A 13,295-nucleotide genomic window follows, 5' to 3' on the forward strand; every position below is an offset into this window, starting at 1 on the left:
TTCCTTCCTTCCTTCCTTCCTTCCTTCCTTCCTTCCTTCCTTCCTTCCTTCCTTCCTTCCTTCCTTCCTTCCTTCCTTCCTTCCTTCCTTCCTTCCTTCCTTCCTTCCTTCCTTCCTTCCTTCCTTCCTTCCTTCCTTCCTTCCTTCCTTCCTTCCTTCCTTCCTTCCTTCCTTCCTTCCTTCCTTCCTTCCTTCCTTCCTTCCTTCCTTCCTTCCTTCCTTCCTTCCTTCCTTCCTTCCTTCCTTCCTTCCTTCCTTCCTTCCTTCCTTCCTTCCTTCCTTCCTTCCTTCCTTCCTTCCTTCCTTCTTCAGCTGCTTATCCGGGGTCAGGCTGTGGGGGCAGTAGCCTAAGCAGGGAGGCCCAGACTTCCCTCTCCCCAGCCACTTGGACCAGCTCCTCCGAGGGAACCCTAAGGTGTTCCCTGACCAGCCGCGAGACATAGTCTCTCCAGCGTGTCCTGGGTCTTCCTTTAGGCCTTCTCCCGGTTGGACGTGACCGGTAAACCTCACCAGGGAGACGTCCAGGAGGCATCCTAACTAGATGCCTGAGCCACCTCAACTGACTACTCTCTATGTGGAGGAGCAGCAAATCTACTCTGAGCCCCTCCTGGATGACCGAGCTTCTCACCCTATCTCTAAGGGAGAGCCCAGCCACCACGCGGAGAAAACTAATTTCGGCCGCTTGTATCCGCGATCTCATTCTTTCGATCACTACTGACGTTTAAATCAAGAGCTTTGCTTTGTGGCTCAGCTCTCTCTTCCCCACGACAGATCGATACAATGCTCGCATCTCTGCAGACGCAGCACCAGTCCGCCTGTTGATCTTGCACTCCAGCTTTCCCTCACTCGTGAGCAAGACCCCGAGATACTTGGAACTCCTCCACTTGGGGCAGGACCTCATCCCTGACCTCGGATTTAGAGGAGTTGATTCTCATCCCAGCTGCTTCACACTCAGCTGCAAACCGCTCCAATGAGAGCCGGAGATCACGTTCTGATGAACCCAACAGGACCACATCATCTGCAAAAAGCAGCCAAAATTTCAATTTGAGCTAAATAAACTACCAGTAGAATAACAAGATTTTCTGTCTATTTGAACCTATCAAACACAAGGTTCATATACTGAAAATGTACAGTTAACATTGTACGTATGTATGCATATAGAACAAACACCGTTGTTTCAGGCTAAATCCCAGTATGGTAGTGAACGTAGCAAACATGCCAGTAGTGCATTGTAAACACTTGGTGATAATTAGGTTGATTCACAACAAAAGGCAACAGATACCTTCCCCCTCCTAAGTTTAACCGTTTGTGTCTTGTTTGGTTTGAAATAATAATAATAATTTTTAAAAAATCCTCCAACTGTTTAATCCTCATCCTCTGCATTTCCATGTTACAACACTGAGCTAACTGCTAAAAACTTGAACACTATACAAGCTATTTGTGGTGAGGACATGTGAAAACCGTATCAAACTGTTTACCTGCTGTTTTTGTAGCTGTGTTTCAAAGCTGCTCAATAATACGGCATAAAAAACCTTCAACTCTTACCTGTGATGAAACTGCATTTTCTGCCCCATTTCTGCTCATCATGCAGCCGGAGATTATGATCCACTATTCTGTCTTCATTCAGTACATTTCAGTAGGTCCTTTGTGGCACACTACTTTTGGGACACAAAAAAAATAGTTTGTTTTTGTATCGATCGCATGGAATTTGGGCATTTTTTACACCCAGTCAGCAAAGTCAATAAAGCTTGGGGCACACCGGGGGCAGGCGTGTTTCGCCTGCCATTTTGAGAAGTCAAGTGGTCACACAGGAAGCGCCGCACCACTGAGCACTTCTTGGAAAGTCAACTTCCCCAGGGGGATTCAAGATGGCGAAGTGAGCAGGTGGAAAAGTTTGCAGGTCTGACTTAAAAATACAAGTGCGATGTCCTGAAGGATTATTTTGTAAAAAACAACTACTCCTGAAGTAAATACAAAGTAAGGGAAACCTACAGAAGATACCTTCAAGATAACATCTATATTGACTAAGCAATATGTCCAACCTGCAATGGCTAAAGCTTGCTACCTTGACTTTCTGATCACGATTATGACCTGGAGGCAATCAGAGAAGCGTGTGAAGAGGAAGTTATGGAAGAGATGGAAATCCAAGAAAAGATGGCAAAAACTCTGGGTGACCACACTCCACTACCAAGCCCAAATCCAAAGAGACAATGAAAGAAGACCGAAGGAAAACAAGTAAACAATGAAAATATATATGAGACACTGCTAGCCTTTACGCAAAAAATGGAGGACAGATTTGACACTCTTGACAAAAACCTGAAGGCTTTTGAAAGTCGAGTTGAAGCAAACATGAAGGAAACAAAAGAAAACAAGGAAGAAATTGACAAACTGAAAACACAGATGGAGTCTCTGATAAAGGAAAATAAAGATTTGAAAGAAAAAAGTCTGGAGAGCACTCAATATCGGAGGAAATGGGACCTGAGATCACTGGGACTGGCTGAAAAAGAAAATGAAAATACACATGAAACAGTGATTGGAATTCTAACAAAAGTCATTCCTGTGTCGGTGGATAAACTTCAAATCATGGTTGACACAGTACATCACACTGCCGCCATTCTCGTCCACAGCCTCGTCACCTCCCGTCTCGACTATTGCAATTCACTTCTTTATGGTCTTCCCAACAAACTCCTTCATAAACTGCAACTGGTCCAGAATTCAGCAGCCCGTATTATCACCAGAACCCCTTCCTTTCACCACATCACGCCGGTTCTCCAGCAGCTCCACTGGCTCCCAGTTAAATTCAGGTCCATCTTCAAAATTCTCCTCCATACCTTCAAAGCAATCCACAACCTCTCTCCTCCATATATCTCAGACCTTATAAGTATTCACACCCCGTCCCGTTCACTCAGATCTTCTTCTTCCTTCCATCTTGCGGTTCCTTCTGCCCGTCTCGCTACCATGGGGAGCAGAGCTTTCAGCCGCTCTGCTCCTCGACTCTGGAACTCACTTCCCCCAGACATCAGGAACATCGACAGTTTTACCCTTTTCCAATCAAAACTCAAAACACATATGTTTAAATCTGCCTACAACCTCTGATTTTATTGAAATGTTTCTCTCTGTTTTTTCTTCTTTGGGTTTTATTATTGTTTTATTGTATTTTATTACGTGTTTTGTGTAAAGTGACCTTGGGTGTCCTGAAAGGCGCTTTGAAATAAAATGTATTATTATTATTATTATTATTACATCAGTTGGGAAAAAAAGACAATGCTGTGACTAACAAGATGCCAAGACCAATCATCATCCAGTTCAGCATGAGGACGGCAAGAGATGAGGTGTGGAGGATGTCCAAGGAGGCCAGAGTCTGCAAGGAGATGCACATAAAATTCAAAGAGGACTTTTCCAAAGACCGTGAAGCCCGAATGAAGCTGTAGCCGAAAGGACTGGAGGCTCGGAACAAAAGCAGAAGAGCATTTCTGAAGGAAAAGTATGTAATAGATGGGAAAAGGATTGACCCATAGGTTATAATAACAAGGAGTATACAGAAAAGGAGTAAACCATGTCTTAGGTCGGTATAGAGCTCCAGGAGTTGACGTCACTTCTCCCGGCATGCAACAGTTCAAATCGAAACGGCGCCATATTGGCAGGTAGAAGCCCGCAGCTGGACTATTTGTTATTGTCAGAAAACTCAATCAAACGGGAAATACGGTAGATTCCAGTTGTGCCCCAGGATGCAGAACAGACGCGGACAACATAAGGAATGAGCCATCTACAGGATTCCCCAAGATCCGGAGCGCCGCAAACGTTGGACCATTGTAATAAAACGCGCTAGTGACCGGGCTAAAATGAAACTGTGGGACCCCGAGAGTAAAGGTTTTTGCTTATGCAGCGACCACTTCATATCAGGTACTTAAACCAACGTTTCCTCAACTGTGTATGGTATTTATTTTAAATGCTTTTATTACGATTCTTAGTGGGCTTCCTAAACTTATTTTGGCGTGGCTTTTTCTGTCTTATTACTCATAGCAACAAGTAAACATCACGTAAAACGTTGCCTCGTGAGTTATGCGTGCTGCCGTTTCCGTGTTTTATGATCACAGCAATTAACCGGCTAAGCTGTATTTAATTTTTAAGCAATGGTTGATCAATTGTCAGATCACGCATAAAAAGCACTTTGGATTGCTATTATCTGTCTCACCGAGACAGATCTCAGACAGATCCTGAGACGCTCCTGCCTGACATATTTATTTTATTCACGGAAATAAATCAAACTAGTGATTTCTCTTGGCGTTCAGTTTATACATTCAAACAGCACAGCACTCTATTTAAACTACTTACGTGTAAATCTGTTATTTGTCCATCCATCCATGCATTTTCATCTGCTTATCCGGAGTCGGGTTACGGGGGCAGCAGCGTCGAGAGGCCCAGACTTCCCTCTCCCCAGCCACTTGGGCCAGCTCCTCCGGGGAAATCCCAAAGGGTACCCCGGCCAGGTCCGGTAAGAAGTCCGCTCCGACAGCTTCTGGCATTTTTAAAAAGTATCCCAGGGGCACAGTAAGGGTCGGTGATGTTTAGTCTATTTAATTTCTGATTGTATAAAACTATTTCTTCGGTTTAAAAGTGTGAAGTAAACTCCGACGAAGTAAAATCCAAGCTAATCCCGTTCATGTTCATGTTTACGATCCGTGTTTGTTTACCTTTTTTGACTGCCAATATGGCATCTACTAACTGAGTGTCACATGGGGTCCGGAGCTATATAGGTTATAGGAAGTTTAGTCTGGATTGAAAAAAAAAGTTGGGTTTCACTTAAACAACATGTTTGGAGTACTGGGAGGTTAAGGTATATAGGACATGATGCTCATTCCTGCTTGGAATATTGTTTTCGTTTTAGTGCTTTACGAAACGGTAAATCTATTTTTTCTTTTCTATAAGTCGGTTCTGATCAGTTCTTTAAATGTTCGGGGTTTGAAAAACATTGTTAAACGGAAGGCCATTTTTTTATTTTTTTTCCAAGGAAAATAAGGCAAATGTTATGTTCATGCAAGATACGCATTCTAGCAAAGAGGATGAAAAATTCTGGAAGCAACAATGGGAGATGTAATTTTCTACTCACATGGGTCCTCTCATTCAGCAGGAGTTATGTTTTTTTATTTAATAGATTCCCCGGAAAGGTTATCCATAAAAGCGAAGAAGCAGGTCATTGGCTCATACTGATAATATAATTATTTGAAAAGAAACTCATTCTTGTCAATGTATATAACAATAAGACTCAAAACAGAAACATGATGACAAACTTAAGTCAGTTAATTGGAGAATGGAGAATTAAATACAGTACTGACCACATAATAGCAGGAGATGATTTTAACTAGGAACCTAATTCATGGCTTGATAGACACAGAGAGGGCAGCAACCAGAGCACGAAAGCATTATTAGTGACTTTTGTGTGTCAAATAATTTGTTAGATTATTGGAGGATGTCAAATCAGAACATTATGAAATATTCTTGGTTTAGCCCAGGAAACAAAAACTTCTGTTTGAGACTAGATAATTGGCCTGTCGCTCAGACAATAATTGCCTTTGTAAGCAAGGTGAAACTCAAAATTCCCCACTGACTGATCATTGTTTGATAAATATATCATTAGTAATAGTTAAACAGCAAAGAACGGAAAACTTGTGGAAGTTTAATAGCAACTTATTACAAAACAAAGTTTTTTGTAAGGAAGTAGAACTTAAAAGTGTAGAAATCAGTAATATGATAATGTCAAATATAAGTAAGTGGGAATGGTTCAAGTACAGAGTTTAACACTTAGCTATAGAAACAGGAAAGAAAATGTCAACCCTGCGCAGATGTAAACAGACAGAGTTAATAGAGCAAATAAATGTGCTTTGTGGTAAGCCTGATATAACCGAAGAAGAGACCAAAAGGTTAGACTCACTACAAAAGGAACTAGATGAAATTTACTTGGAGAAAGTGAAAGGAGCTTATGTGAGATCTAAAGCTAAATGGATTGAGAAAGGAGAGAAAAAATCCTCGTATTTCTATAGCCTTGAGAAACAAAGACAAACTAAGAGAAAAATAACTAAACTTAATAAAAATGGCACTACCATTAAGGACTCCGGCCAAATAATGGAAGAAATCAGTAAATTTTATGGTAATTTATGTAGAGAAAAAAAAACCAGAAGGAGGACATGGATATCCTGTTTGACTAAATAAAAGGTCACATAAAAATGTTAAAAGAAGATGATCAATTGCTACTAGAAGAAGATTTGACCATTGAAGAAGTAGAAATCTCAGTAAAATAAATAAAAAAGGGGAAGTCACCAGGAATGGATGGGCTAACAACAGAATTATATCAGACATTTGGCAATAGATTAAAAAATTGTTATTTCAGGCCTTTCTAGATTGTATAAATAGTGGACAACAATCTCCAACAATGAAAACAGGTTTGATAACTTTGCTGCCGAATCAAACAAAGATTTAGATTTGTTAGACAATTGGAGACCTTTAACACTTATATGTAATGACTATAAGTTAATAGCCCTAACATATGCAAATAGGATAAAAAAATTTTTAACAAAAATAATTGATGAGTGTCAGTCGGCTTTCAATAAAGGTAGATATATACACAGCAACATAAGATTGATATTAGACATGATAGATTACCGGTCATATATAGAATCAGAAAGTTTAATTTATTTGTTGAGCCCTGATTCACAGTGGTTTCATATTCCTAAAAATATCGTTTAAAAAGTGGGAGGTTTGGAATTTCTTCTTAAATGTGACTTTGATGTGCTGAAATTGCTGATGAAACTGTCAGAATATCACAAACAAGCATTAAATTATTGGAAGATGCTATTCACTCATAACTTTACACCCCATGGCTCCACCTTTGTAACAACAGAACAGTTACAACTAATAGGAAGTCATTATTCATTGAAAAGTAGGATGAAAAAAATGTAATTTTTATTACAGAAAAACTGGATGAGCAGGGTCAGTTTCTAAATATAAATGACTTTAAGGATAAATTTGATATTCAAAGCTCATTTAGAGAATTTAACAAGGTGTGTAAAGCGATCACTTCTCCACTATTAAAACTTATACAACACTATTTATGCTATTCAAAAGGGCATATTAATCTACCTAATTTATATATAAATCAGATTGCCCTTATAGAAAATAAATGTAATAGTAAAATTTTAAATAGGTCATTTAAAACAAATCTATTTAATGACTTCAACAATAATATAAAAATAAAAGATTGTGACATTAGGATAATTAAGTGATGCTTAAAGAAATGCAGTTTAAAATCATTAATGGTTATTACCGAGCAGCAGCAACACTTCAAAAAAGATTTGGTTTTGAGGTGGATCCATGTGGATTTTGTTTACAAGATGAGGAGAGTACTGAACATCTTTTTTACACTTGTCCAATAGTGACTAGCTTCTGGAATTATGACACCTCTCTAAATAAAGTAAAAATTTCTAGTGCAGAGTGGAGACAACCCATAGAAGCACTGGTTAGATCACATTTCAGAGAAAAAAAGAACAGGTTCGATGCACCTAATGAATAAAATTACTAACAGGGGAATCTGTTTCTTTGCTTCACTGTTCTGGTGCTGAGAATATCACTAATGCGGATCAAAGGAGATCCACAGATGAATGCACCTCTTATTTATTATTTGGAGACTACATTTACTGCAGCTGGCAGAGGTAGAGATTTTTTCTATTCATACACGGAATTTACAGAATCATTTTAAATTTTAATAGGGGAAGACTGCAGGAGGGAGCGGTAAAATACAGGGGGTCCCCAGCAAAAACAAGAAACTACGAGTCTGATGAAACCCGCTGGTTTTCCATCAGGCAGTCACGGGGCAGCTCCAACGACCCAGTGGCTGTGCTGGGTCAATGTTATAGAGCTCAGTCCGGCTTGGCAGAGGGTGAACGAGCCGAGGCGATGTCGTGCTCTGCTTAAGAAGAAGTGTTATTTTCCCGCTTCAGAAGCGTCCAGCGTGTTTTTACGCTTTCTCTGAGACATGTCACGTCGCTAAGTTGTTAGCGCCGCGCGCTAACACGTCAATTGTTCAGCGTAGTCTGCTGGAGGTTTTAAGGGTTCAGATGAAAACACCCGACCTCTCAGGCTGCTTACACATCGATCTTAATTTGTCGCTGTTGTGCTCACGCCGTAATACAGTATTAGATGCGGTTAAAGTCAGACATGAAAAAATAAATACATTTTACATGAATAAGTGATGCTTAGCCTGGTGGGGAGAGGAAAACCTGGCCTAATAAGCACTGGAGGAAACCCTGTCAAGATCGTCGACACTCGTTTATCTTAACGCTATTGAAACATGTAAACCACAAAGCATTGTATCCACTGCTACCTTTCTAATTTTAAACTCAGTAACTTATGCTGTAACTTCACCTTGCCCTGCCTGCTCCTCCTTGCTGCCTGCCGACTGTGATCACAAGCGACAACATATAGTTCCCGCTGCTTCTTTGGGAAACAGCACCAAAAAAATAAAAACTTGGGATCTTGTAGGCGTGGCGGTGGGATTTCAGCTGTGGCTACCCAGGTAGTCTCTCAAATCCAGATCCCAGCCTGGCAAGCCATCCTATATAATTTACAGTTGTCCATCAAACTATTTCGGCATCCTATTAGACAATGAACCACATGATGTACTCGCTATGGATGTGAGTCAATGAGGCAGTCTGTCTTACACTGTCGAAGAAGACGCAAATACATTGTGATTTCATATTTTGTGATTATTCATTATACACAGAACAGAAAGAGCCTGTTTTTTTCCTTTTCCTACATGTTTTGGCATCCACTGCTGGTTCTTCAGAACATGTTGGCAATGGTAAAAACAACCTTTTCATTAACTATGGAAAGGTTAGTTTTAGCACATACTGGCTCAAGAAAATTACTTAAAAATATAAAAATATTGCATAATACACCTTTAATAAAAGTGGCTGCATTAAACTCATGTGCCTTTTATTTGTTAGTTTTTTTTTTGTTCTTTGGAATTTCTGTTCAGTAAAGCTATTGATTTATAGATCAATAAAATTATCCATAAAAATATCACCCATGTATCTCGCTATTTGTATAATAGGCAGAGTGACCGAACTATTTTTTTTCCCACTTAAAGCTTCTTTCCGGAGTATTTCTCTTATCTGGTGACAGCATCTAGTGGCTGACAAGCATATCACACAAAAAAATCTGTAGCTCTGTTTTTTTAAGATGGCGACTTCACGTTTCTGTTTATAAATGTGCTTCTGTAGCCGACAAAAAGAGCTAAAACACGCTGTTTTACGAGTATTATTCTCATGTCATGTTGTGTTTTCATGTATTTATATTTTAGAGACTTTCTTGTCATCAACGCTGCATCAGCCGAGGTATTCCTTAAATTTGAAGCATCTAAGCGGTAGTCTAACACTATTGGTTAGTTCTGGTCGGCGCTCAGTTTCTTATTGCACTGGGCTCTGCGGGGCAGGGGGCGTGCTTAGCAAAAAAAAAAAGACGTATATTGCTTACATTTTATCACAGTACATGATAAGATCATCACTTTTACGGATTTCTGAAAAATCATAAATCATTTCTGAAAGGGGAAAACTCCAGAAGGCAGCTTTATATATATATATAGATATATATATATATATCTATATATATATATATCTATATATATATATATATATATATATATATTTCTTTTTTACGTTTGCAGCTTGTCAGGCTGTTTGGTCACACAGGAAGGCTGTGATTCTCTGGCAACAGCTCTGAGCTTCAACCCGTCCCATCTGAGAGAGCTGGACCTGAGCTTCAACCATCCAGGAGAATCAGGACTGAACCATCTTTTTGTGGGGCTGCAGAACCCAGAATGGAAACTGGAAACGCTTAAGTACAATCTAATTAGCATTGCAAAACTGTTCATTTGTGCTTTTTTTTTTTTTTTTTTTTTGCTGTTTATTTGCATTTCTGACACTCCTTTCTACACAGAACTGATCATTGTGGAAAGTCCAGATTGAGTCCAACACCACAAAGATGTAAGTTAAAAGTTCCTGATTCATAGTTAAATAAAACATTATAAGAACCATAACTTCAACTAAAACCTTGAACAACCTACAAAATTCTCTGGAACGTTCTCATAAAATGTCTAAAATGTTTTAGCATAACTTGAATATGACTGTAGCTCTAAAACTTGCTCGTTTATGGGCTGAAAAACAATTTGGTCCCTTGTTCATCTTGTCTGCAGTAGAAAAGATTGTTTTGTTTTTTTCTATGAATTTGGCTGCTGTTTCCATCCAGCTTCAATAAGCTTCAGTTAACATATTTAGTAATAGCTTGTTTATACAACGTACCAGTTGTATTCAAAAATCACCTATGTTTTTTTTCTGCCTTCAGTCTTTTGTGAACTCACTTTGGATCTACGTACAGCAAACGAAAACCTCCAAGTATCCCAAAACCTGAAATATGCTATCGTAATGAAAGAGAAGCAGTCATACCCTGATCAGCCAGAGAGGTTTGTAAAGTGGAAACAGCTGCTTTGCGGTGATGCTTTCACTGGTCGCTGCTACTGGGAGGTCAAATGGAAAGGAAGTGTTAGAATAGGAGTGACGTACAAAACAATCAAGAGGAAGGGGAAGGGTGATAACATCTGCATTGGGAAGAATGATCACTCCTGGAGTCTCTTCTGCACCCAGCAGGGGTTCACTGCTTGGCACAAAAACACAGCACTGGATGTAGAAATGCCACAAAACACTGAGTCTAACAGAATAGCTGTGTATCTGGACTGGTCTGCAGGAACGCTGTCCTTCTACTGTCTGCCCAAACTGGTTTCCTCAATACAGAAGATCCACCTCCACACTTTTCAGGCCACATTCACCGAACCGCTGTACCCTGTGTTTGGGTTTGGACACTTCTATAAATTTAAGAAGGACTCTACACTGTTATATTCCTCAGTGTATCTGACACAGGTTGACTGAGGACGTCTCCCTTTCTGCTTCGAATTGTCCCCAGCAGGACTCAGAAAGTACAACTGAATGTTTATATGGTCTGGCAGGATTGTTTGGATTGCATTTCCTATCTGTAAATATAAACTTATGTTGTCGTATATCAAACTGTTGATGCAAAGGTTTTCCTGGTTCTCACAAGTTAAAAATACCAAATGCCACTAGAAGTTATAGCTTAATCTGTTGAACTCTAGGCCTTTTTGATTAATCTGCTCAAAAATGACATGCCCACACTTAAATGAGTACATTTCTGTAACCACAAGGTCTATTTGATTGCTTTTGGTCTCATTTTAAAGTAAAATCTTGTGGAATGTGTTGATAGGTGTAATTATTAGTATATGTGTCACTGATTAGGTGTAAATGGTAATGGAACATTGTAAACAAGTGGATTTATTTTTCTTTGCTGCCTGAAAAAGTTTGATTTCAGGATGAATGCATCTTTGGAATAATGCAGCAGCAGCAGTTTCAAATTTTAAGAAATTCATAGCCTTACTCAAGGACATTGGCTGTAAAAATTTTGACTTTGACAAAGTGAAGAACAACAATTTTACAGAGATTTATATACAGACACTTCAGTGCACTCTCAAATGGTACATTATTATTATTGTAAGCTTTTTAATATAAAGTTTTTTTCTTAAATTAAATTGTACCATATTGCCCTGCGATGGACTGGCTCTCTGTCCAGGTTGTACCCCGCCTGATTGCCCATTGACCGCTGGAGATAGACACCAGCCCCCCCGACCCTACATTGACAAGCGGGTTCAGAAAATGGATGGATGGATGAAAACTATACCATATTCGACCTTTACATGATTTTGCTAGGCTGAAATTCACAATATTTGATCATTTTCATTATTATAAGATAATATAATTGTTTTGTTTGTTTTATGTCAATTGAAGTGAAACACCTTGACATTTTCTATTTATAAGCCTTATTTATAAACTCACTGCACTTGTTACAAGAGGTTGTTTACCAGAGCAGGAGCATGCTGGACTGTTGAAGTACTTTTCTGTTTTTGTACCTGATGTTGCTTTGCTTAACTCATTCACTGCCATTGACAACTAAAGTCATCATTTTAGATCCAACCGTTCACTGCCAGTGACGACTAAAGTTGTCATTTGCATTTTTTTTACTATTTGAGCATTGGAACGAGCCCCCGCGCTGAGAGAACAAGCATCTCAGCCCTGAAGCCGATCTTCATCCGCATACGTCACACGTCACGTGATCAGGAAGCAGAACATCCATGTGTTAGGAGATTGTTTTGGGCCGTTCCTGTAAAAAAGGTGAGGCGCGAACCGGAAAATCGTCTGCCGATCACAATTCGACAACGGATTATGAAAGAACGGATAAAGCTCGAAACACGTGGATTCTTCCTGATGTAAGAGGTGAGTCTCCTCTTTGTTTTGGGTTTTTTGGCGTCAACATCATCCTAGCGCAAAGTTCTGCGACTCTTAAAAAAAACAGTAAAAACGCTGAGAAACGCTTGCAGCGAAGGCCGTTAGCGATCAGGAAATGGCTGGCAGTGAATGAGTTAAAAAAATAAAACAATTTGTTTTATGATTCAATTTTCATGCTTTTGTTCAAGTAATACTCTAAATTAAAAACTGAAATGAAACCAAATAAAAATCTGATTTGTTTTGTGTGGCGTATTGATTCTTCTTCTTCACAATAGCCTATAGATTTTCTATGGGGCTAAGGTCAGGTGAGTCTGATGGCCAATCAAGAACAGGGATAGCATGGTCCTTAAACCAGATACTAGTAGCTTTGGCTTTGTGTGCAGGCCAGGTCCTGTTGGAAAACAATATCTGCATCTCCATAAAAGTGGTCAGTGGCGGGAAGCATGAAGTGCTGGTTGACAGCTGCATTGACCACCATGGACCAACACAATGGACCAACACCAGCAGATGACATGGCACACAAACTATCACTGACTGTGGAAACTTTACACTGAACCTCAAGCAACATGGATTCTGTGCTCCTCTCCTCCTCCAGACTCTGGGACCTTGATTTCCAAAAAGAATGCAACATTTACTTTAATCAGAGAACATAACTCAGGACCACTCAGCAGTAGTTGCACTATTCAATGTTAGAAGCAATAGACCCTTTGCACGTGACGTCACGCCACTCATGAGACCACCGCCTTCACCATGATGGATGGCAAAAAGACCGTTTACACCCGTTGAAACTCAAGTGAAGCTAGTCAAAACAAGCCAGTTTGTAGCCTGTTGTCGCTTTTATTTAGTTGATTTGACAGTAAAATGGGTTTAGCTTGCTGCGTGGTTGGCTGTACT

At 39.7% G+C, this 13,295-nt stretch overlaps 1 protein-coding gene across 1 annotated transcript in view; it reads left to right on the plus strand.

Annotated features, from left to right (window-relative positions):
- The window catches only part of LOC107382033 (protein NLRC3), a 36,181-nt gene extending 24,079 nt beyond the window's left edge, over positions 1-12,102 (plus strand). Inside the window, exons 9-11 of the mRNA XM_054732512.2 lie at positions 9,719-9,892; positions 9,991-10,037; positions 10,396-12,102. Coding sequence (XP_054588487.2) covers positions 9,719-9,892; positions 9,991-10,037; positions 10,396-10,976 — 802 coding nt within the window. The 3' untranslated portion in view covers positions 10,977-12,102. The remainder of the gene's footprint in view (positions 1-9,718; positions 9,893-9,990; positions 10,038-10,395) is intronic.
- The last annotated feature ends 1,193 nt before the right edge of the window (positions 12,103-13,295 follow it).

This window comes from Nothobranchius furzeri, chromosome 9 (genome assembly GCF_043380555.1).
Source record: "Nothobranchius furzeri strain GRZ-AD chromosome 9, NfurGRZ-RIMD1, whole genome shotgun sequence".
Lineage (NCBI taxonomy): Eukaryota > Metazoa > Chordata > Actinopteri > Cyprinodontiformes > Nothobranchiidae > Nothobranchius > Nothobranchius furzeri.